At 30.9% G+C, this 26,276-nt stretch overlaps 4 protein-coding genes and 1 non-coding gene across 8 annotated transcripts; 3 read left to right on the top strand and 2 right to left on the bottom strand.

The window, feature by feature from the left end:
- LOC113863175 (homeobox-leucine zipper protein HOX11-like) lies at positions 1–1,532 on the top strand. The gene is made up of 4 exons (XM_027496642.1): positions 1–318; positions 425–729; positions 829–908; positions 1,144–1,532. Exons 1-4 carry the CDS (start codon positions 126–128, stop codon positions 1,454–1,456), a joined length of 891 nt encoding a protein of 296 aa, XP_027352443.1. The 5' UTR covers positions 1–125; the 3' UTR covers positions 1,457–1,532.
- A 3,463-nt stretch (positions 1,533–4,995) lies between these two features.
- LOC113862905 (protein trichome birefringence-like) lies at positions 4,996–7,909 on the bottom strand. The gene is made up of 5 exons (XM_027496196.1): positions 6,842–7,909; positions 6,405–6,597; positions 6,105–6,298; positions 5,855–6,013; positions 4,996–5,734 (listed from the first exon to the last, which is right to left on the bottom strand). Exons 1-5 carry the CDS (start codon positions 7,771–7,773, stop codon positions 5,380–5,382), a joined length of 1,833 nt encoding a protein of 610 aa, XP_027351997.1. The 5' UTR covers positions 7,774–7,909; the 3' UTR covers positions 4,996–5,379.
- An 8,880-nt stretch (positions 7,910–16,789) lies between these two features.
- On the top strand, positions 16,790–18,920 carry LOC113862708 (thioredoxin-like 3-1, chloroplastic). 2 transcript variants are annotated; one of them, XM_027495843.1, is made up of 5 exons: positions 16,790–17,371; positions 18,037–18,111; positions 18,350–18,416; positions 18,529–18,546; positions 18,664–18,920. In XM_027495843.1, exons 1-5 carry the CDS (start codon positions 17,061–17,063, stop codon positions 18,760–18,762), a joined length of 570 nt encoding a protein of 189 aa, XP_027351644.1. In that variant the 5' UTR covers positions 16,790–17,060; the 3' UTR covers positions 18,763–18,920. The 2 variants fall into 2 exon arrangements, with proteins under 2 accessions (XP_027351644.1, XP_027351645.1); XM_027495844.1 differs by lacking the exon at positions 18,529–18,546 and having other exon boundaries at positions 16,819–17,371.
- Positions 18,921–19,035: 115 nt separating this feature from the next.
- Positions 19,036–19,117, top strand: TRNAS-GCU. Its single transcript has one exon. It is a non-coding gene; the product is annotated as a tRNA-Ser (tRNA).
- Positions 19,118–21,904: 2,787 nt separating this feature from the next.
- On the bottom strand, positions 21,905–23,975 carry LOC113862819 (activator of 90 kDa heat shock protein ATPase homolog). Of its 3 annotated transcripts, XM_027496046.1 has the most exons (4): positions 23,499–23,830; positions 22,783–23,381; positions 22,606–22,685; positions 21,905–22,528 (listed from the first exon to the last, which is right to left on the bottom strand). In XM_027496046.1, exons 1-4 carry the CDS (start codon positions 23,656–23,658, stop codon positions 22,435–22,437), a joined length of 933 nt encoding a protein of 310 aa, XP_027351847.1. In that variant the 5' UTR covers positions 23,659–23,830; the 3' UTR covers positions 21,905–22,434. The 3 variants fall into 3 exon arrangements, with proteins under 3 accessions (XP_027351847.1, XP_027351845.1, XP_027351846.1); XM_027496045.1 differs by having other exon boundaries at positions 21,908–22,528; positions 22,783–23,975; XM_027496044.1 differs by having other exon boundaries at positions 21,905–22,685; positions 22,783–23,830.
- Between the last annotated feature and the right edge of the window lie 2,301 nt (positions 23,976–26,276).

Genomic DNA, 26,276 nt, shown 5'->3' with positions numbered 1-26,276 from the left:
CAGAAGAAAACACAGGTAGAGTCTTATGTTAGCTTTCAATTTCAAACTCTAGTCTACTCTTACCACAACCCAGAAATTGTTCTCTTTACTCTATAATTTCTTCACCCATTAATTAGATCCGTATCATGGAGCTGGCTCTGAGCTTAGGCGACACACCAAAGCCTTTCTCTTTGGCCACAAAATTACCCTCCATAGCACTTGAGGACGAGAGAAAGGGTTCATCAGATCCACCCCTTCAGCTCCACCTTCTTCCTTCAACACCCGTTCCTCCATCTCAACCTTCTTCACACTTTCCCATTCCATGGCTCATGCATGCACGTAAACACCCCACCTTTTCTTCAATCAATTCACGCAAGTTTAATCCATTTCATAGAAGAATACTCTTTCATATTTGTTTCATTATGCACTTAATTGTTCATAACAGTGAGTACGGAACGTGCCACGTCAGAGGTTCCGACGAGGGTGTTGGACGTGAACCGATTCCAGTCGCCGCCGGTGGATGACACCGACGACGGTGCTGCACTTTCATCCCCCAACAGTGCAGTGTCATCTTTTCCGATGGATTTTTGTATCAGAAACAGTAATGCAGATGCAGCCAGAAACACTGAGGGTGCTGACAGAACTAGCGATGACGAAGAAAATGGCTCAACACGGAAGAAACTCAGACTCTCCAAGGAACAATCAGCTTTTCTCGAAGACAGCTTCAAAGAACACACCACTCTCAACCCTGTAACTCCCACTTTCTTTCTATTTTAATAAACTGCATATATTATTATGTTTAGTTCTTAGAGATCTGAATATACATATACTTATAATCAAAATCTGCAGAAGCAGAAACTTGCTCTTGCAAAACAGTTAAATCTTCGTCCTCGTCAAGTTGAAGTTTGGTTTCAAAACAGAAGGGCAAGGTAAGAAGAATAGTAGACGTAGTTAACAAAGGTGGTTTGTTATTTGTAAAAAGATTGTCTTGAATAACTGTATTTTAAGGGAACTAATAAAATTATATTTCATTGATTCACTTATTATGGAATTATTTACTTTGTGGGATAACTTAATTGAAAAAACACATCTTGAAATAATGTTCATTGGTTTTATTTTTATTTATTTATTTTTGACAAAAAAAAAAAAAAAAAACAATTATAGGACAAAGTTGAAGCAGACGGAAGTGGATTGTGAGTACTTAAAGAGATGCTGTGAGAGTCTGACAGAAGAGAATAGGAGGTTGCAGAAAGAACTGCAAGAACTGAGAGCTTTGAAAACTTCTCAACCGTTCTACATGCAGCTTCCAGCTACCACCCTAACCATGTGTCCCTCTTGCGAACGGGTTGCCACCAATAATAACAATGCTTCTCGAATCCCTGCTACGTTGTGTCATACAAAGCCCAGAATCTTGCCCTTATCTAATGCTCAAGCCCAACCGCAGGAGGCCCAGATGGCCCATCAGATTGCTTCATGAGAAGATTGACCATTTCATTTTTGGTCTTACAAGTATAATAATAATACATAACAAAGAGGACAAAGAACATTCACTTCCACCCTTATTTTCCCTTTGTATAAAGTTACTTTTCCTTAAATTTTGACTTAATTATCTTCATTCTTTTGTTATGTTTGTTAGCTTCTTTTCATTTAATCGGAAGGATGATTCTTCTAATTGAGATTACTGAGGAAGTAGTACCAAATTTTGTCAATGGAAATGCGAAATGAATCACTTGTTTATTTTTTAAGAGTGAAATGGAAAAATACTTTTGGAGCATAGACAATGTGTTTAACAAGCACAAATCTGAGTAATTATTTATATTAACATTGTTCTCATTTCTCATCAAGACTTAGCTAACTAATCTCTGACACTTCAATCTGCGTTTAATCTTGGTGAATGATAATCTGTCAATTTTAGCCAAATTGGGCTACACAATATTAGCTTCTAAATTTCAGCAAGCTAGAAGCCCATATTTCAATTGCCACCTTGGGCCTGGTCTTTTATTACACCCGCACTGCAACATTAGGGATAATTAACATTGATAACAGTTTTTGTAAATTTTTATTCCAAAATTACCCTTCAATAACATTCATAACATTGATGAGAGAAAAACTCTCCTTCTTCACTCTTAACTTCAACACTACATCACTTGTTCATCACCCCTATCTCATGCGGACTCATTTGATGCAAAAATTTTGTGGAAATTGATCGCAAATGAAAATCATACACTGATTTTGTAGTTTATTTTTCTTACCCCATAATTTTACGTGTTTTTTTGGGACTATTGTAGAGAGAAAAAGAATTTCAGAGTATAATGCGAGGTTGCAACGACTACATTTTTGGACTTGTGTAAAATTTAACTTCCATAGAAAATGCTACCATGTTTTTCACAGGAAATAGACCTACAAACTATTCCCATTTGATTAACCATTTTTATAAAAAGATATAACAGAGTTAAAGAGAGGGAGAAAGAGCAAATATAACCTTCTACATTATCCCTCGAACTTATCTATGTGCAATTAACTATCTCTTTTTGGCTGCTAATCCAATCCACAAGTTGGATATAAAACAATAGACACAAACTAATGCAATATAACATGATAGTCAAAACCCAATAGGATAATCTAGGAGCCTAACGACAAAAATCCCTTCGAATAGAAACATGCGTCACTTATTTAACTTCGAAAATCTTTGGCACTCTTATGGCAGAGGTTGCAGGGGATCCGAAAATATTCTCATGAAGTCACTTTTCGAAAAAAGAAGGTGAAAATATAGCAATGTGACTGGACCTAACATTTTGGGTAATCATATATATGGGAATGATAGAAAGAGATGTTATTGTTGAAGAAAATGGTATTTTAAATACAAAAGTTATAAAATATTAAAATAAGCAGTGTAAATAGAAAAAATTAAGGTGCAAAAATAATGAAATGGTGTGACTATCAATGGTGTGTATAACACAGGACACCGAGGGAGTATTTACAATCTAAGGGTGAAATAACCAAAGTCAAATTAAATAACAATTATATATTTTTCTTGTTATTAAGAAATTACAAGCCTGTTTTTAATAATTAAATCTTCATCAAATTATGATCAAATAATATCTCGTACATTCAAGTTTTAATTAATATATCCATAACAATTGAATGTTCAATAGGAATATGCTTAGTTAAAGCTCAGAAGGACAAAACTACAGAAAAAAAATAAAAAATAACACACTAAATAAATTAAATGACTGGTTAAGAGTTTATGAGCTAACCTACTTTAGAGTTAGTCAGTTAGGACACTCCACCTTATTTATTTAAGAATATTAAAGTTACTTAAATACCTTTTAAACTTAACTAACCAGCTATCGCCTTTATGTTCCTTGATACTTCTTTCCCCATCTATGGCAATTAGAGTGCAAGTGTTGGGTGGGATTGAACTTAAGCTAAAAACTAGCATAAATAAATTAGTAAAATTAGGGTTGAATTGATTTATCAAAATCATATCAATTAAGATAATCAGATTTCATCTGACCTTCCATAAAAGATTTTAAAAAAATATAAAGATAATAAATATTTACCTTGAATGTGGCACCAAATCCGGTTGTAGATAAGTTCCGAGGAGCTGGGAATCCGACAGCATAACGAGAATGATGAATGTGATCTAAACCATGCACCAATGCAAACTCTTGCAGATTTATGACACATTTGACGCCACTTATACGCAGCTACCACATGGCTTCTTCATACGTTAACTCTTAAATTCAGAGGTTGCTGCCCTTCCACAAGATCAACCCTTCTACGCTATTCTTGCATCTTTCTCTCCTTTTTTTTTTTTTTTGACCTTTCATCGTTTAGTTATTTCTTTTTATTCTCTTATTGTTATATAACAAATAAAATTACTATTATATTAAGTCTTTACCACATCCATTATTCATTTAAATTTTATATTATATAATATATTGTTTTCAGTGCTTCATATACATTGTTTGATGACATATTGCTTTTGGGTCAATATGTGAGTTCATTTAGTGCAAAAAAATTATTAGTAACACGCTTGCAACACATTTATTATAAAATATAATTCAAATAAATTCATAATATAATTCTTTGTTTCAACAATGATAATATATAATTTAGATTAATTTATACACTATTTTAATCCCGTTCAATAATTTAAATTAATTTCATCAAAAGCATCCCCGATCAACACACTTTCCAACATGAATATCAAAAGTGTTAGAAAATTATTATTTTTTTATGACCTTCATTAATCATTGGTTAAATGATATCTTAACAAATCCTCAAATATCTACTTTTTTGTAATCGATAAATATTACATGTCACATGTTATAGCATGTTTGAATAGTATAGTGTATAATTGTGTTAGATTCATGATGGGTAAAACCATACTACTCTTCATAAATAAGTATGAGAAGAACAATTGCAATCTTTTATGATAGGGGAAACCTCCTCTCCACTGGTATTGATAAGTATGGTAATAAATATGCCTTCAAACACATGATAATAACTTTTAAGCAATTGAATATTTTTTATCATGATTTCAATATATATATATATATATATATATATATATATATATATATATATATATATATATATATATATATATATATCATACTTCTTTTCTTCTAATATAATAGCATTCTAATTTATACATCTATGATCCCGTAACTTCCTTTCCAATAGTTTTCAAATCAGGCAATACAACTTTCTGAAAATATACCATACATGACTTGCAATACTGAGGCTTCAAGTGACGAGGAAGAAAAGGTTCAGTGCACATCCATTGATTATCTCTTAAATATTTTTAAGAAGCAACAGAGAAAGAACGTCGTCAGGTTATTATAGTCTCTGGCTTCAAAACTGAGCAAAAACCTACTAATCGGTGGCTCCTCTTGCATTATAATAGATTGAATGCTTCACCATCATCATTTAAATTTCCATCCAAAAAATTATGAAAGACTAGAACATTAAACAAAATTTACTTGGGGGGTCCTGGAACACAATATGGCTCAATAAATTAATAATTTATAATATTAAACAAAATCTAATTGATTACAGATTTACAATAGGAATCAGCCTTTCAGGCTAGCAAGTGAATGAAGATGTAAAAGAAGGGATGATCTACATTGACAAACTAAACCACCCTCCTATTCTCTCCTCTCCTCACCACCTTATGCCATTCATATGAACAATTTTATTGCAAAGTTTCAAGGCTCGCTTCAGCTTAATTATATATAACATTTTCACTTAACACTTTTTAACCTATAAATAAACTAGAAAAGGCATTTTCCGTATGGTTTCTTTCTTTCACTATCCTGGGATATTGGTGGGACAAAAATTGTGTATTCGTTAACTCATTGAATATGAGGCACAAGTTTGGTAGTTTATTACCTATGTTTTCTTCTGCTGATGCTTATTCCGATACTCTCGTATAAGAAGTTCAGTATAGAGAATTTCATTCCAAGAATCAGGAACACCCGGAAGGCACCAATGACTGCAATCTTGGTATCTCAATGGTGATTTTCTTTCCTCAGGTGATAGATTTTGCTTCCTGTATATTGAGGGATGACCATCCTTCCTGAAATCTGTCATTCTAGTGATATTTAGGTAGGTCACATGGGTTTTCATATACTTTAGCACTTTCTCCAAAACTCTCATCTTAGGTGGGTACTCTGTCAAGTACTTCTCATTATCAATGGGATCAGTTTCACTATCACATTGTCCACCTGAATTCCATTGTCCACCACTGCAGTATGAAAGAAACAACTATTAGCATAATTTCTCCACTTGTGCGAGATGAAATTGAAAAATAGAATAATGTGAGACCAAAACTAGTGTATAAATCACCAATTCATTTGTATTTTACCTGAAATGGGAAGCAGAATACCCTCTGAAGAAGACCATGGTCTTAGATGGATTTATGTTGGCATCAACCCACCTGCTCCAGGTGGTAATTGCTCTTCGGAATGCCTCAAGAACATTTAATTCATCATAAATATGGCTACCCTCTTGGTAATAGTCCTTCCTGAAAATTGTCATGGGCAAGGCAATTTAGTTCATGTTCATAACAAGGTTTCCTCCAATCTTGAAAGGGAAGTGATAATGCCATTCATTACCCTTTGGAAGTTTTATCATGAGTCCACCAGTGCCCAGTGTTGAAGACAATAATATCTGCATCTTTGTATTGAGAAGATGATTTACCAACTAAATCGAGACGAAGTGTTTCCTTCTTCGTCCCGTTCTTATCAGGAACTTCCCACTCTTGAACTAAGAATGGGGATACAAAGAGTTCCACGGAGAAGTTATAATCCTACCCAACCATTGATACCAAACATATAACAAACAATGTGAGGCAAATAATAGCCAATCAAGCTAGAAATATCTAAAACGAGAACACAGAAGAACTCAATACTTACTTTGAATATAAATGAATAAGAGGCTTCGCCTCTAAAATGGACCCTTCCATTTGCTTCATAAACTTTGCTCTTATCCTTCACAGCATTTCTCAAAATGCAAATCATAGACTCCCACATATTCCTATTGAGGGAATCGCCAACAAAAACCAACCGCTTGCCCCTCAGCAAATTCAACATTCGATGGGCATCCAACCTACTAGCAATCAACATGTTGCAATCACAAATATAAGCAATTCAACCCAATTGTGACCCCAAAAGAAATGACAGATGGATCAATTCTAGTAAAATAAAAAAAAAGAGCAACTTTCACATTACCCAAGTAATAAAAACAATAATATAAAGTAGAGAAATAATTTTTATTTTGGACTAACAAAAAAATCATCAAATGAAAACTTCAACATCTAAAACTAACCAACAAATTGAACAGATTCGCACACCTTGGGAGGCTGCAGTCCTTGGGCTTCCACTTATATTTCTGATATTGTTTATCAGGCCTTCCATTCCGAATACAATTGAACTGTTCATCAATCAAAGAGCAAGAATCTGGGGCATAGAGAGGATAAGAATCATCCTTAACCCATTCTCCATAAAAAAAATCACACTTGATCAAAGACTCCATCAAGTCATCCTCCCCCTTAGCGTGATTGTTCCCATTGCTCTGTTTTCTGGCTAGTGAAGCCGTGTAATTATTACTCGACACAACACCCTTTGCCGAAGAATTAAAACTCGAGTTCTGATGAGACCCCACTGGAACTTTCTGAATAGGTGAAGCCACTGAAACATTGGTTGCAGGGGCAGAAGCATTTGTGTTCGTGGCTTTAGCTTCATCGGTGTGATTTTTGACACCCGACGCTTCTTTAGTTACAACAGGAGAATTTGTGGTGTGGTTTGTGCGTGGAACAGGAACTGCATCATGGGATGAATTTACCGAGGTTTGTGTTGGGTTTTCTAAAGAGGTTGGTGTGAGTGTCTTAGTACTTGTGTTGGGAATAGAAGATTGAGAAGTGGCATTGCTAGATCTAGAAGTGTTAGTGTTGTTCTGCAGGGGATCAGTGGGATAATTAAAAATAGGGGGTGAAGTATTGTTTGGGAAAAAGAAGGAGAAAATGGAAGCAAGTTGAGATTTGTATGAAGTAGGTGTGGTAGTCGTGGCAGAGGAAGAGGAGAATATGTTGGTGAACCAGGGAGAGGAAGCGTTTGGAGAGGGTGAGAAGGCTAAGAAAACAGTGAAAGAAACGAAGACAAGCATAAAAGCATAGGCAAAAGCTACTGTTTTTCTGGCTCTGAGAATGGAGAAGAGGTTTTTGAGGTCTATGGCCATGTTGGTTCCACCGATGGGAACGTATTTGGTGGCATCAGCCATGGGCATGAAGTGAAACTAAAGATGAGATCCGGTGACAGAGAGAGAAAGTGAAGTAGTTGTTGCACACTAAAGCGTACAGAGATGTTGATACATCAGTAACGACTGTGTCTGTGTGTGTGACCGGGAAAGTAAAGGGGGACAGAAAATGGGCAGAGTGGGTGAGTGATGTTCGCCCAATCACATTCTCTATATCTACAAACTTTGTTTACAATACTAACTCCTCTCTATAGTGTATTGAGAGAATAATTACAGTGAAATATATAAATCACAGAGAGCGTATTCTTTATCGTGCCGACGATTTTCCTTGTCACAATCATGGATGTTCATAAGATTAATTGTAGCCTAAACAGTTTACAATGTCACAAGTTATTATTAATATAATTTAAACTTATAATAATATGATAGTTCGTTACTATTTGTTTATAATATAATGGTTTATTATTTACGTGTTTAATCATTCGGTATATGTCCCAACTATAGAAATTAGAAAAAGAATGGCAAGACATGAATATGACTCATGCTTGATCTCATTAACTTCATGTTTGCTTTATGTTAAGAATTAATTGTTATAATTATATGTTTTAGTATAAAATTACGGTTAACGTTACCTTAATTATTTTTAATTGGAAATTGTTTTTTGTCATAGAAATACATATTATATATTTTTATGAGTGATATTAATTTAAATATATATATTTTAATTGCAATTAGTGATTTAAAATTATTTATATATACAGAACGTTAAAATAAAAGAAGACTAAAAAGTGCAGGAAATGTCCCACTACAGTGTCGTGTCGTGTCGGTGAGGCCGCGTTTGAAATCGGAATATTGGATTCATACACGCGACGCAATCCCTAAGACAACAATTTACCGAAATTATGATATACACTGTTTATCGTATAAAAAAGAACACGAGGACTTTACTAAAAATAAAGACGAAAATAAGACACCAATAGGAAGGTAATAAAAGAGATAAATTTTAAAAATTGAATTGTGACGTGTACTCTACCGGTATAAATATATTACTCATAAATAAATTATACAAGTTTACGACATTTTCATGTCTCTGGAACTTTTAGAAGTGCATCAACAGAGGTTTACGATTAATAACATTTTAAAATTTCGTTATCCTCAAAAGAGAACCTAATAATAAAAGAGTGTACGATGTATCACATCAAATGTATTGAGAAGCAGCGATAAATTTATGAATTTTCTACCACGGAAACATCTTAAACAGAAGTTCCATGTGAGGAAATAGTCTCTAAAGAGACTGAAATTGTTTATTTAAAATTTATATAATTTTATTTTGTCTTGAATTATTTTAACTTTTTAAATTATATATTTCAATCATTTTAACACTTAAATTTAATTAAATTAATTAATACTTATAATTTTAAAGACTAAAATAAATGTGTATTTATTTATCACATAAAAATATAAGATTTTATCAAAATTTATAGGAAAAATAAACAGGAAATTTCCACCCTATGACAAGTTTAACATATATCTAATTCATTCCACCGTACCGGCAGGACTTCCGTACGTGTCAATGCGTGAGTATAGTGATTGACGATGGGATTCAACTCAACGGCTTAGATCTACTGAGCCTTACCTCTTCTGCGGCGACGCTCGTTTGTAGCGAAGTGCAGCACACGCGCATGTGCTTGCTTTTCTATCATTGTCGGTTCCTTTTCTTTTTCATTATTATTTTCTTATTAAAAAGAGATCCTGCAGACATGTGTCTGTCTCTGTTGAACTGTGTGGTCTATGTCTCTATGAGGCGTTGCCATTGCAATGGTGGGGCCACAATCACCCATGAAAGCCTAACTAATCAAAGAGTGCGATATCTGGAAAAAGAAATATAGATTATTTTACACCTCATTTTGAGATGTCAAATAAATATAAATAATGTAATAAACCAATCAATAAAAGAAAAATAAATAAATATAAAAGTATGATTATTATTTAAAGAATCGCGCAAACCGTCTTGGTGCGTTAGTTGACAAAAAAGAGCAAATAATTAAATATCTTATTTTATATTTTTTGTAATTCAAAATAATGTAAAATTTTAAAATACATTTGAGTTGTGGAATATTTGTTTGCTATCGAAATAAAGAAACGAGTTTATTATTAAGTAATAAAATTAATGTATTTTTGTATAATATTTTTTATTAAAAATTACAAGAAATCACACACGTCAATGTATTAATAATATTAAATTATATAAACTTTAATTAGACAATTATTATTTATTAAATTTTGTATATTTTTAAGTAAATATTAAAAAATTAATTTTTAAAACTACTTATAAAAAATTATTAATCTCTTTTTTTTAAAAATATATTTTATATTAATGTTATTATTTTACCGCCCCTCCAACACTAAAAGGATACTGATTGAAGAATTAATAATAAAAATTATAGTTAGTATATTAATAATTTTTAATAAGAAATTAATTTTAACTTCTTTGTCAAATGAGCTTAAGACACTCATTGATGTTTATAATAATTATATATTATTTTAATTATACTGTGTTAGACATTTCTTAATTTGATGTATATTGTCTCAATACATACTTCTTTGTTATATCTTTTTGTAATTCATCTTTCCTTTTATATATGGATCATTTTTATTTTATATTTTTATCCTTTTATTACTCACTTGATTGTAGAAATAATTATATATAAAAAAACCCTACAAGAACAGAAATTTTCATCAGAATTTGTACGTGCTCGATAAATGCAACCTTCTTGTTCATTATCCTACCTTTTTGTGCGCGCGCATCCTTTTTTCACAGTTGGATTTCGTACCCAACACTTCTGGTTAAAAACCCTTACGATCTTGAAACGTTAAAAACATATGCGGGATTAGAATACTCACGTTATTTAATGCATAAGCCACATTCTTAATCAGGATTGGTTCGTCACTCTAAGCTTTAATACGTGTCACGTCTTCGAGAAAAGAGACCGGAACAAAGCACAATTAGAACTTTGACATATATAAGAAAGGAAATTAGGAATCTTAAGAAGATTGAAAAAGGCAAGAAGGGAAAATAATCAAAGTGTAAAATTAGTTAACGATAAAGATTATTACAATAACAGTCGCAAAAAAGTCACAAGCTGCGGCCAGTTGTTAGACTACCAAGATTTGTTCAAAATACAAAATACTAACATATTATAATAATTAATGTATGCAATAAAATAAAAATATAACGCATATAATGCTATTCTAATACAAGAGTGATAAGCTGAAGAGGTCTTTGAGAAGTTGAAAGGTAACCTTTTCCTTTCCAGAAACAGAATCAAACTCAATTAGAGCAGTTGATAGTATGTACTTAATTTAGCTTTTTCTTTTCTTTATTCTTTGTATGGTACGAGTAGTCACTTTTTCACTAAATTAAAGGATTCAAGTGTTGCGTCGCTTTAATGGAAAATGTTGAAATATGATGTACCTATAATTATACGGTGCTTACTTTTGTTATAGAGAAAATACGTTGTCTCTCTCATCACAATATCTCTTCATCCGCTAGTTATTCAGCTTATAACTAAATTCAGATATTGTGCCTAACCTAATGGTCAAATTATATTACCGTGTGACATTAGAGACAAGGGAAAGGGACCTAATAAGGAGAAAACAACCGCAAAGAATTTTCAGCAAACAACGCAAGAAATAACGTTTATTAGTTAGTAGAGAGGTGAGGTAGAAAACATCAATTATCAGAATTTGCTTGGCCAATTTGTCCGATAGTAGTCAAAATCATGATAAGATTATAATAGAAAACATACATAGAAGCCCTAAAAGGTGTTAAATTAATATCTTTGCAAACTTGCTTCTTGTTTTGCGGGAGAAACAAAGAAACGTTTGCAAAGTTTGTTGAGCAGGTGCAAACTTATATATTTGACAAATTTACGCATGTTATTTCCGTACTCTAAAACGTTATTTTGACGCAAGTATAACATTTTGTTAGTTTTACGAATGTGTTTTTGACATAAAACTCAATATTATAATATTACTTTTAAAACATTTTAAAAAATACTAATAGTTTAAATTTTAAATGTGATTTTTATTAACATATCTAAATAATATTGTATACATTGATTACGATTATTATGTGACTTCAATTGTATTGTTAATAATTTTTTTAAAAAAAACATCTTTATAAACGTTACCTAAATATACACTTAAAAATTAAATTTTAAATTACACATTCATTTCGTAATAAAACGGAATTCATTTATTCATCCATTCTGTTTTATTATTATTTTATTTAAATAGTCTTTTTTAAATACTATATTTTCTATAACTATATTAATGATAAAAACATTTTAAATAAAAGTTAACAATAAATATATAATAGTAGAAATAAACATTCTGTATACTTGTAATATTCTATTCCTAATTATTCAATATCAATCACATCTTTAAAATATTAAATAAATTAATTTTTAAATGAGATTGAGTGTTTAATTTATTAAATAGAATTTGCATCTAAAAAACTAAAAGATAGTAAATTTTCAATACTTTATGATAATTAAAAAGTATTTTAATTAATTTTAAAAATATTTATTTTTCATTTTTTTACTTTTCGTTAAAGATAAATATTTTAAACAGGTAAAAGGAATTCATATCAAGCTAATAAACTTAAATTAGGGTAAATTTATTTGAGTCTTTACATCAAAAAAATATTTAATTTAAAATTATTATAATATTATTCTTACCATTATTTAAATAGACCATTTTGTTAAATATAAAAAAATTAGAACTCAAAATCTGATTTTTTAATTAAATGAACTTAAAAAATATAATACAGGCGTGACCTGTTACAAACCTTACTTTTGAGAAATGGGTGGTTGATTTTTGGTGCAGTGGCAATGCTGCATTCAATTCGCATCACATTCATTCACCAAACTCCCCTCACCCGACCCAAACATCTTAACAACTGTCCCAACTTTGGATCATGCATTTCAAAACAAATCAATATCAATTCCCATAGTTCACCTCTCTCTTCACCTTATCATGTTTTTACCTCTCCCAAATTTATTTCTTATTCTCTTGTAACACCTATGCAAACTATATTAAATATTTATTTTTAACAAAATATTGTTTTTCTTGAGCACTTGGGAACTTGTCAATTATATTTTAGTAATTTAAAGCAAGTGTGTGTTTTCTTCGAATATCCAGGTGGAAACGAATGCTTATTTATAAAGCCAATGTTCCATTTTCATGACATTAATTCTTCACTAGTTCGCTAGATTCTTTTTTCCCTCGACAAAACAAGTAGAGATCATGTTACTTGACTTGAGCGATCCGTGATGGGCGGGGCATGTTAATTTTTTAAATTTTAATTTTGAATTCTTTTCATGTATTATTAATGTACAAGTCATTAGTAACAAAAATAATTAATGCGTGAAAACACAGTTGTTTGAAGATACCTTAATGAATTACAGAATAAAGGACTTAAAGTTGATCGATATTTCATTTATGATTTGTGAATAATGGATGGAAAAGTAAAAAACCATAAGAGAAACCAGAGAGGTTGAAAGGAAGGAGCACCCAGCTGGACTCCACCATTTGTGGCAACAAAGACATTATCGGATCGGAACGGGACATAACATGACCACTTTCTTTTGCACTATTAAGTTGTTTCAACCAGTCCACCACCCATGTGACCAAGAGTGCGTGCTAAATATTTTTAAAATCATGACTATATTATAAATTCAATAATCAAATTTATTAAGAACGTGATTCTCTCTTTTTTAAAAAAGAAAATTATTTTCTTAAGATTATCAAAATCTATTTCACCTCATAAACTTGAAGAAATAAAAAGATGGGGTGGATCACATGATCACGGGGCACTTTGTCACGTTAAAAGAAAAAAAGGGGTGGAATGATCCACCGACCCCATTATCCCTGAGAGCTAAATCCCAAACGCATGCTTTGTAGTCACTCCCAATCCCAGCAAGCGTGCCGAAAACTACTACTATTATGTTATTCCATCTTAAGCAAACTTATATTAAGTTTTATAACAGCAAATGATAGCTCAAACGCTAGAATATGCCAATCTCTGTCCCATTTCTAATGAACTAGAATTTGTCCCAATATAAGTTTTATAAGTATAATTACTTATTAAGAGATCTAAGACTAAGCTTATTGTAATTATTGATTGCGATCTAATAAAATTAATACTAATAGGAAGACAGGACCACTGATTTGTTCTATATAAACTACAATTTTGTAGCTAATGCACGGGTTTAAAAAATATACAATGATTTTATTTTGTATTATCAATTATTCAAATATTATTATCAATATTTCATGTAATTTATAATTATTTAATTCTATATGTCAATAGATAGAGTACATATTATAATTTACTCAACAAAAATACTAAATTTCCTATTTCGTTTCTCAAAAATTTACTTCACATTTATTTCATTTTTTAAAGGTTTGTGATAGTAAATAAGTTCATTAAATGATACCTAAATCATTAATTTAGCAAGTTATACGACGTCAAAATAAAGATTATTTTTGGGCCTTTCAATATTTTAAAAAGGATAATAACTAATCAATTTAATCTTTAAATTAAATTAACCATTTAATTTTAAAGAAAATGTTGAAATGTCAAAGTTTAAATTTTATATATATATATATATATATATATTGTTAAAAAATTAATGCAAAAATAATAAAATAAGTTATAATAATTATATTTTATTATAAATGGTAAAAAATAAAACATATGTCATGTAAACATTTTTAAGAATAATGTCACTTTTTAAACCGTATTCTTATATAAAAATGCTTCTTTTACTTAATATATATATATATATATATATATATATATATATAATTCAAATCAAATATTATAAGTATAAAATATAAATATGAAGATCTCAAATAATTATGATGCACAATTTTAGTGGCTATAATTGCTTTTAAAAGAGTCGCACCTAAGATAAAGTTAAAAATTTTAAATAAATAAGTTAATATATTTCATTCATTTGGAATTGTAGTCTAATAGAAAGTGAGGATTCTTATATGTGCGCGATAATAGATGCAACTAAAGGTGAGCATGGATTAAATTTGCCTAAAACTAATCTAAATTTATTTTAAATTTAAATATATAGATTGGATTTTAAATTAATTTTTTTCTAAAACCAATTTAAAACTAGTTTTAAAATTAAAATTTGATTTAAAACTAATTTTAAATATATGATTTTCGTTAACTTAGCTTTGGATGCTAAATTAGTATAACTATTATGTAATTAATTTTTTAATTTTATATTATTTTTTATTGCATTTTTAATTATAAATTTCTTTTAAAAAATATATTTTTTGATGAATTATAAATATTATTAATATGCTTTTTTTGAAAATTTATTTAAAAATATTAATAAAAATTCTTAATACTTTAAAATGTATGGCAATTTAAATTTAAATATAGTTTTATTTATTTATTTTTATGACTTTAAAGATATTTTTTTATTTATGTGTATTAAAATAATTTTTTACAAAATAAGAAAGAGAGTAAAACAAATAATTTTAAGTAGAGCCATTGTGTTTTTATCAAGTGATTATTAAATAGCTATAACAATAGCTGTGTCGTGAGATTGGAGAAAACGTGCAGTAGAGTCCAATGCCCCTTTATCGTCGCTTTGCAATAGAAAATAACATGAGTCTCTGCTTACTATCTTCAAAACAAACCAGTTTTAATAAATAAAATCTGTATAAGAAAATAAAGTGAATCTAAATATCTATTTTTATTAGAAATCTGGACTTTAAAACTAGTTTAGTTGGTTATGGATTGGAACTTTTTTGGATATTTTCTCAGCCTTAGATGCAACCAATATAAAGTGTAGGATAATATTAATAGTTGAATACATCATATAATTTTAATTGGTTGTGTCTCATGCAAGAATTGCTTAGTGTTGAAAATGATACATGAATCACCTTACAATTCGTAGCAACAGAGACAAACAATGTTTGTGTTAAAGGGTATTGCGTATAATTTTAGAATGAAAAGAGTATGGTCAAAACTGCGGCTAAGCCAAGGAAAGTCAGTGTAATTATCCGCGGAAACAAATGCGCAATATTGGGTTAACATGAGTTGAGCTTTGTTGTACTTTCTTATTCAAATTTTAATATTTTTTTATTATTTTATAAAATAAATATTAAATAAAAATACTTATATATATTATTTAAAAAACAAAATATTATAAATTTGTAATAATTTAAAAATTCTAGAAAAGATATAAAAACAATTATAATTATTCGTACAAGTTATCTACCAATTTGTTATCATCAAAATACTTGTGTTTTTTTGCTTAGGTCAAGACATCTACTGTAAGTGGGAACTGTTCAGAGCAATTGAAACATGGGCCGAACTACAAATCCCTGTTTGAAACATGGGCCATACTTATTAAGAAAAGGTCCTTTTAACAAGGCACGATGGCACTTATTATTATTATTATTATGTAATCCAGAATACATCTAATGTTTCAGATTATGTTTTTTCTTAAAGCCCGGAAAAACTCCTAGCACCAAGGGAAATTATGAATTCACATTGCGTTCATCTAGGAAAAATTAGAGCTTATTTGGTTGTCCCATTCCATTTATGATGTCATCATTAGCAAGAAATAGGTATGCAACAATATACCAATCCATAGTAATTAAAGGGATGATGGCATTTGGTGCCCCAATTTCCAATTTACCTCAGCGTTATGATCCACATATTCCTTTAGATTCCTTTGGATGCATGCAACTATTATTTTAGTTAATTTCATATTTTTGAAGCCCTTAAACAATTCCACTAGATTTTTCCTGTGTAAAATCCATTTAGAAACCTGAAATGATCTGATTTTTGCAAAAATCTTTCCCCCTATTTTATTATAACTTTGCCTAAGAAAATAAAGTGAGTGTGTGAATTATAAGGAGAAGCAATTGGAGCTTTATCCCCAATGCGTGGGCCCGTGATTCTTTAGCCTTCTCATGTATATGCCCCTATCCATCTTGAGCTGTGGTTGTGCACGCATTGCGGATAAGCCTTTCCGAGGTTTTTAGAAATTATTTTCTTTTTGTTTTTATCATTTTACCCTTCTGCTTCGTAGTATCCAAGACCAACGTAATTCAACCCCATTCTCATTCCATTTCATAATATCTTGCTCTTGTCCCCCAAACCCACTATGATTCTGTTCATTTTTTCTTAGCCATCAACCTATTGGAACCCATTTTCCTCATCATCGCGAACCTCGAACCTTGTTGTTGAAAGAGAGAAGCTTGCAGTTCAAAAGGGTATGTCTATTATAGGCACATATTCATCACATTTTTTCTACGGAGAGGTTTACCAGAGGTATCAACAGTGCCCCCAACACTTGGTAAGTGGGAGAGGGTATGTGATTTCTCACAAGGGCGGTTGTGTGAACATATGGTTTGAAAGAAGAAAGAGAGAAGGGAAAATTAGAAGAAGGAATATGAGGGTGGAAGCTATGTGGCCAGATTTGTCAAGACCAAGTGAGTTAGAAATGGAACCCATCAATGATTGTGAACAGTTAGATCAAATTCTACTTCATGCTCAGCAAAACTCCCAGCCTATTCTCATTGACTGGTACTTCTCTCTCCTTATATCTTCTGTTCAAGTTTTACTTACATAATTGCAATTAATTTCACTTACTGTTAAGATATTTTTTATCGATTGGAAAAATTGATCTTATACTTTTCTTTCTTATAGTTAACTTGTGGGCATATTCATTCTACTTTTATGATATTTAGAATATGAGGTGATGCTATTAGCATTTTTCATTTTTTTATTCTATCTTATACTGGCTCCTAAGCTTTTTGTTATGATGAATTAGTGATAGACAATGGTGTGCTTGCCCAAAAAAAAAAATGGAAGAAGAAAGAAAAGGGCAATAATGTGCAGTGCTATCCAGTGACTGTAGCTAGATATTTTGAGGATATCATTGGTGCTGGGATATTGTGGGAACTCGAGTGTCGTTTAAATTAAATATCTTGTATTGTGCGCAAGGACAAAGAACGTGTTTGTCAACCAAAATCATGTCGTTTACACTTCTATATTTACAAGTCACACAAGCTTATAACATTAATATAGCATTGTTTAGTGTGTTCTTAAATATACAATTAATTTTAATTGTATGTTTTTTCATAGTTTAATTAAAACTTAAAAGGAGTTTAAAATTTTAATTAGAGTGCTGTGGAATTTTGCGAGTAGACTTGTTCATTTGATTACTTGTTTTATTTTTGTAAATGTAGGATGGCTACTTGGTGCCGGAAATGCATATATTTGAAGCCCAAGTTGGAAAAATTAGCTGCTGAATATCACGACAAGTAAACTAGTCATAGTGTCCTTTTTCAGTCAAATGCCACTTAAGACATTACTTTATTTAAATAAATGGTCTTCGAAAATTAAATTTAACTAAAATTAATTCATAGCTAAATACTTTTAGATGCTATGCTTCTAACCTTCAACTATAAGATTAACCAGTATTGGGAATTCAAATATGCAATACAATGTCTTTACCAACCCAATACAAACTTCTATGTTCTGATTTTGGCACTGTTTCAGAATCAAATTTTATTACGTGGATGTCAATAATGTACCTCAATCTCTAGTCAAGCGTGGCAACATCTCTGTAAGTACCACATTTCGTTCTAACAACTCTTATTCTTTCTGGCAAAAATGCGCTATATATTTTCTTATGCTTCTTTTGACTGTGTTATTTACTTTGATATTCTGTATTCCAGAAAATGCCAACAATTCAGGTGCGTTTCCCATCATGTTAATTTATTTTTTAATCTAAATGATACCATATATTAAAGAGAATCTTATCTCCGCCAGTTTGTTTAGAAATCCAATAGGAAAAGTTTAATTGATTGCAGCTGTGGAAAGACGGAGAGATGAAAGGAGAAGTGATTGGAGGCCATAAGGCCTGGCTAGTTACTGAAGAAGTCAGAGAAATGATCCGAAAGTTTCTATAAAACATTTTTCTGTTCTATTTTTCATGCTCACCCAAATACCAAAATAGTCATAATTTTAAAAAAGGAATCTTCTACTGATTTTATTTTTATGTTAGCAAACGCATCTAGTTGTGTATCATATATTATTGGAACTGTATACAATAGCCCAAAGAAATTTAGAGGAAATGAGGGTTTTTATTTTTATACCAAGTCACAATTATTTTCTATTACCTGGTAGAATGAAAACATAATCGTCCATATTAATAGAAAGAAATGCAAGGGCCTTACACCAATGTCGCTTTGGCCGAGTGGTTAAGGCGTGTGCCTGCTAAGTACATGGGGTTTCCCCGCGAGAGTTCGAATCTCTCAGGCGACGATTAATATCTTATTTGGCCCTTTTAAGTCCATCTAATGTTAAACTTAGTTAACCTTATTTCTTTAGCAGCATTGTGACAAGTTTTACAACTTATCTAAATCAAAATTCGAAATTCTCATGTAAAAATAATACATTGTTTTATCACATGTTTTTATCTGTCTTTCGGAGAAAAAAAATATTATTTTTATTTATCTATCTATATAAACTTTGAAAATGATATTAGTTATTATTCTTTTACTAATACCACTTTTTATATAAAATATTAATATTATTTAAGTAATTTTATAAATAATAATTTTAAAAAATGAATTATTTAAATTTAAAAATTAATTCTAATAAAATAGTTTTTATAGTTTATTTTTTACAAACAGAGAAATAAAACCAGAAATAATATCAAATATCTTTTAACTTCTGCTACGTGCTTGTTTATAATTTTTTTTTGAAAAAATATACATGACCATTTATTACTTTAAAATATTCTTAAAAATGTAATAAATAAATTAAACACTAAGTAATATAGGGTGCTTGTTTGAGATATTAAAATGTTAGAGAAGCAAAGTTATTTCAGTATAATATAATTTTAATAAAATTAATTACTTGATGAATTAATTTTATATTTAAATTCACATTTAAATTGACACAATTAATTATAAATTTTACATTATATTTTAAAAAATTGTACACTTATAATGTAAACTTATCTTTGAAAGAGATTTTTAAACATACATCACATTATTATACTTGCTTTTGAACAACTAAATGCATCCACTGTATTGTATGGAATGTATTATAAAAAAAAATTGATTTATCATATAAAAATGATAACTTAGTAAGCTTCTATCAACTTATAAATTTTAATACTTTTTGAAAAATAATTTTTTATAATAAAATTCTACACTTCTAAAAATTAATTTTTGTCCACACTTTAGAAAATAATTTTAAAATTATTAATATCTCATAAAGATAAGTATTTAAAATTATATTTTACACTTGTAAAAACAAATATTTAAATTCTTACACTTTCAATTATTAATTTTTTAAACAAATTTGAAATTAAAATTTATGCTTATGAAAATAAATTTTTGATATTAAAATTTTATTCTTCTAAAAAAATTAAAATTAAATTAGTTTTAAAATTTAAAATTTCACAACTATTTCTGAAAATAAATTTTTTACATTAAAATTTTACATTTTTAAAAATAAATTTTCATAATTAAAATTTTTGACCCCCCAAAAATTAGTTTCCAAAATAAAGCTATTTTAAAATTTTTAATTTAAAAAAATGTTAACTATTTTCAAAAATAAATTCTAAAATTAAAATAATACACTTCCAATATAACCATTTTAACATATACTTTTAATAATAAATTTATGAAAACATATTTTTATCCAAACTTAAAGACATTTGTATAGAGCTTAACATAATTTTGATACTCACATTTTAAGAAATTTTTTATTTTAATTCTTTCAATCGAATATTTAATATTTCAGTCTTTTCGTTTTCATAAATTTAATTCTTAATACTGATATAATCAAATTAGAAAGTAACATATAATAATATTTCAATGGACCAAATCAGTATATTAAAAAAATTATAATAAAAGATAGAAGATAAAATAAAAAATAATTATTTAAAAAGTTAAAATTAAAAATTCACTAAAATGTGAATAATAAAAATATATTTAAACAATTTTACACACGTACAAAAGCTAATTTTACACGTATATTCATAATTTAAATTCTACAATAAATTCAAAAATTTCAAAAACAAAATAAATCAGGAAAGTTTTTTTATTATCATGTCTTCTTAAAAATATATAAAAAATAATAATGAGGTGTGAAAATAAGAAGTGCAAAAAGCAAGCTCCTCCACTAGAGGTCACGACAAAAAAAAAAAAAAAGTTGAAATGAATCCCTCTAGCATTGATGGAAAGGATTCTGCAGAAGCTTAACTTCGTAGTGAAGAACAGAACAAACGAAAAAAAAAATAAAAAGGTTAACACCTCATCCAAATAAAGTAAGGAGTACGAAAATAGGCACCGACAACGTCGAGTTCGATATTGAAATTAACACGCAGACAAGCCGAGACAGTCACTATAGCATTCATGACCCATCAAACGATTGTTATAAGATATAGATGCTTTGCTTATGCAGATGCTCACCACCATGCAGCACCAAACATTGACAGAAAAGACCACCCCGTTTTATCCCCGGGCAAAATGCTACAATGTCTGCTTCCACTACATCAGCACGTTATCAGTAATAAACGGAGATGGAACCATGTTAGGAAACTAAAATAGCTTTGCACAGAAGAGAGGAAACTGAACCATTGTGATTCCATTATGAATCAAATATGATACAAATGATATAGCAGCATTAAGACCAATAACAAACCAGAAAAACAATCACGCAAACTCAACTAACAATTCGGTTTTGTAACTAATAGGCCTTAACAATATTAAGTAAGATGTCCTCGGAATATATCACCAATTTTTCTTTAGTTGCCCAGTGACTAAGTTCTAATCACTATGAAATGGATCTCGATTAAGAAAGACTAACAAATAGTTGCTTCCAAACACAACCCACTTAAAAGTGGGTTGTATCCAAATGCCACTGAACTCGGATTAGCTAAACAAGACTTAAAAAGCCTTGGACACGAGTTTCCCTATCCACAAAGATCCTAATTCAAGGAAACATTGCCTACAGGAAAACAGGACAACCACCGTCTTGACATTGAAGCATAGCTAAATCATCTAATCTCATTCACTTACAAGCTATCTCACAACTGTCTTTCAATAATCCACCTTAAAACAGCACTACATCCTAATCTTAAAATGATCCAGATAATCATTTCCAGCAGTGTTCAAACGATTGCACTTCATTTCCAAGTTCATGGAAGGTAGCAAAGTCGCAAACATGTTAACATTCCCTTTGTCTCAAACAACGATACCTCATGAATCTTCATTAAGATTTTATGAACAAGTTATATGACTAGAAATTTTAAACAAATAGTTGGAGAAATTTAATACCCATAGTCAAATAATCCTTTCTAATTTGCACAGGGTGATGGGCAGTTTAAATCAAAGTGACTATAAAATTTCAACTGATTCATTGTATGACAACAGGAACAATAAAAGATACCAACTACAACTAACATTCAAACCAGACACGGCGACACACTATATTGCACAACTGACAAAAGCAAGAAGCATTGCAGTTCACAGTATCCAATATCAATCCATTAATCTCAACATTCCCTTACAGATCAATATCAAAATCCTCAAATTCTACAATGCCAGAAACAATAAGTGAAAATCTCAAATTCCAAAACCAAAAACTGCACGTATCCTTTGGAAAATGAGGTCCCTCCATCCCCTCTCCGTGTTCTCCACCACAGTAGCATTCCCATACCTGCACCAATAAGCAAACACCTCAGCAAAACAAAGAAACCACTCCACAAAGCCAATCCCAGCCAAACAAACACCCACCTATCTTCTTCAGGCACATCAGAATGCGTCAGCTTAACAACGGTAACACCCGATTCAGGCTCCTCAAACACAAGCCGCACCTGCAAATACAAAAAATGAAAACCAATTAACTAACTTAATCACTCATTATTACATTAATCAACACTCTATCAAAACAAAACAAAACAAAAACATTACCGTAGACTGAACCCCATCGTTCCAGCTCCCAAATCTCCATCTCTGCACAATTAACTTAGCTTCTTGCAACTCCAAATTAGTTCCAGTAACCGATCCATCGAAAATGCTGAAGTCACCACCAACCTCTTTACTAATCCTCGCATTGCTCTGCGTGAAACCTTTCCACCTATTCTCATCCAACAATATCTCATACAAATCCTTCGCCCTGCAATTAAACCTCTCCGTCATGCTAATACTCTTCCCTCCCTTCTTGTTCTCCTTTTTCAACGGAGCCGCAGGAGCAACCGTCGCCGGGGATGTCGTCGGCACATGATTCTGCTGCGCTGGAGCCTGCACCAGAGTAGGCTTCTTGGTGTCCAATTCGTCCTTAACGGGACCACCTTTGGCCATGCTCTGCACCCAAACCCTAACCTTGTCCAAGATCAAGGGCTTTCCCTTCGAAATCATTGCATCCTTGATTGTCTTTCCAACGGGACCTTCGTCGTTGACGGTGACCCTAACTTCGGGGTCCTCATCGGCGTTTTCGTCGGAGATATAGGGGATTTCGACGGTGCCATCGACCTTGAGGAGAGAATTACCGTTGGAGTCTTTGGCCTCGCCTTGCCAAGCGAGGGTGAGGTTGATCTCGTAGCCGGGGATGATTTTTCCCTTCCGGACGTTGACGTAGGCTTCGCCGTCGACGTTGCGAAGCGACGTGGTTTTGATGAAAAGGTTACCTTCGCCTTGGAGGATGGAGAGGTTGGAGAGAAGGTTGGTGAAGAAGGTTCTAGACCATTCTAGACAGTTAGTCTCAGCCCAGTGCCAATTGTGGACGTTAGTGCCGTCAGGTCTCTCTTCAACGATCCAGCGTTTATCGCCCTCGCCGTAACGAGCCATTCCGAATCACACAGAACAAATCACAAAGGAAGTGAAACTCTATTGTGCTGAGCCTTTGGACAATGGTTGTTATTATATTGTTATATATTAACTAAATGGGGAGAGTGTGGAAAGGTCTAGAATCTATAATGAAAGAGGGAAAAAAAATGAAATGAAAATGTGGTGTTGTATGTAAGGAAGGATCTAGAACGATGGATTAGGGATGGGATGGGATGGTATATGAATGTTCGGGTACCTTCACCTACTTAGGGTTTTGCTTTAGCCTCCTAATCTTTTCTCAATGGTCACTTCGTTGCCGAAGTCAACCGTTTGTTGTTAGAACAAATGTCTCCCCTTTGATTTAAGGTAATGTATAACGTGTGAGGGGCATTTTATGCACTTTATATATAATTATTATTATTAATATTATATTAAATGTATAATAAGTAATGATAATTAATATTTATTTTTAAAAATTATAAATATTTGTTAATTTTTAAAATTTTAAAATAAATATATCAATCGATTTTAAAAAAAAGTTTAAAATATTATTTCAATACAATAATAAATATTTAATTTTAAAATCTACACTTATTTAACTAGTTAACTAATAAAGATATTGAAAAAAAATCTTAATAATACTTTCACAAAATTTCTTAGCATGTTTGAATTAAATAAAATAAGTTATTATTTTAAAAAATTAATTATATTAAAATCAATTAGTGTGATAATTAGTTATATAAAATACTACCTTTGATTCTACTTATAAGAAATAATTAACATTCTTTTATTATAATTATAAGAATTTTTTTTTACTATGTCAAATAACACATAATAATAATCTATGTATAGTAAAATTTTATTAAAAAAATATACATAATTCAATACTTTAATAATATTAAATGTTATATTTTTTAAATAAAATATTTACTATTTTTATCTGTTAACACATGTTCTTAGACATATGTTTAAAAAATTGTTACAAGACTTATTTTTAAATATATAAATTATTAAGTTTATTTATATATTTATTTATTGTAAATTTTTTATTAATAAATTACGCACTTTTTATATAAAGAAATACATTTACTCATTTAAAATATTAGATATAATTTTATTATTTAATTGGCTTAGAAACCAAAAAGAGAAAGTGATCAAGTAATGCTTAGAACTCTCAAATAAGATAAGAGAGAACTAAAGCTTGAAACTCTTAATAGAAGATAAGAATTTGCTTATTTAACTTGATGCCAAAATGAGGAGTACAATGGGGTATTTATAGTATTACAAGGATAATTCTAGAACATAGATTATTTTATAGTAGATATTAAATAGGATATTTCTAAACTAGAGATGTTTCTAGAGAAATGATAAATTTAGAGTAAGGATATTTCTAGACTAGAGATATTTCTAAATAGTGGAATTATAGATTATCCTAAATATAGGTTGGGCCATACTCCCTTGGTTGAAAAAGACTCGTCCTCGAGTCTAAGCATCATCTTCATAGTAAGGCGATAGATCTGCAACGTTGAATGTAGTAGAAACTCCGTATGAATCAGACAGTTCTATCTTATAGGCATTGTCATTTATCTTTTGTACTACTCAAAACGGTTCATATGCTCTTGGAGACAGTTTAGCATGTTGCTTCTTTGGAAATATATCCTTATGCAAATGAATACATACCAAATCTCTTTCCTTGAAAATAGCATGTCTCTGATGCTTATCTCGTTGAGTTTTATACTTGGTGTTTTGCTTCTCAATTTGTGCTCGAACTTGCTCATAAAGCTTTTTAATCTCCTTTGCTCTTTGGTCAGCATTGGCACTGAACTGGTTACTAGTGGGAATAGGGATCAAGTCCAATGGGCTAAGAGGTCTAGTACCATACACGACCTCAAATGGACATTTTCCAGTAACAGGATTACTGGAATTGTTGTAGGTGAACTCAACTTGGGGTAAGATAAGATCCCATTGTCGAAGATTCTTCTGAACAAAGTTTCGTAGTAGATTTCCCAGAAGTCTATTTATTGCCTCTGTTTGTTCGTCAGTCTAGGGGTGGCTAGCACTGCTGAACTGCAGTTTAGTGCCCATCTTCTTTCATAGAGTCCTCCAAAAATGGCTTAAGAATTTGACATCTCTATCCAAAGTGATGGTTTTGGGAATTTCATACAGTCGAACAATCTCCTTGAAGAACAGATCGGTAATGTGAACAACATCATTGGTCTTTTGGCAAGGTATGAAATGGGTCATTTTAGAGAACCGGTCCATGACCACCATTATTGAGTCCTTCTGTCATCGTGTACGAGGTAATCCTAGCACGAAATCCATGCCGATATCTTCCCATGGTGCAATTGGTACTGGAAAAGGTAGGTATAGCCCATAGTTTTAGCTTTTGGACTTGGTAAGCTAACATATTTGACACCTTTGAATGTGACAAATAATATCTCTCTCAAGTCTCGGCCAATAGAAGTTTTCCTTAACTAAGACTATTGTCTTATCTCGTCCAAGGTGTCTGGCTAATCCTCAGTCATGTGCTTCCCAAATGATTGCTTCTCTTAAGGAGCATTGGGGAATATACAAGACATTGTTTTTGAATAAGAATCCTTGTTGTTGATGGTAATGTTGACTTTCTGTAGAGCTCCAAA

The sequence above is a fragment of the Abrus precatorius genome, unplaced genomic scaffold, assembly GCF_003935025.1.
Source record: "Abrus precatorius isolate BTA unplaced genomic scaffold, Abrus_2018 Scaffold3, whole genome shotgun sequence".
NCBI lineage: Eukaryota > Viridiplantae > Streptophyta > Magnoliopsida > Fabales > Fabaceae > Abrus > Abrus precatorius.
Note: the sequence above shows the minus strand (reverse complement) of the source record. Positions and strands in the feature narration are given on the sequence as shown.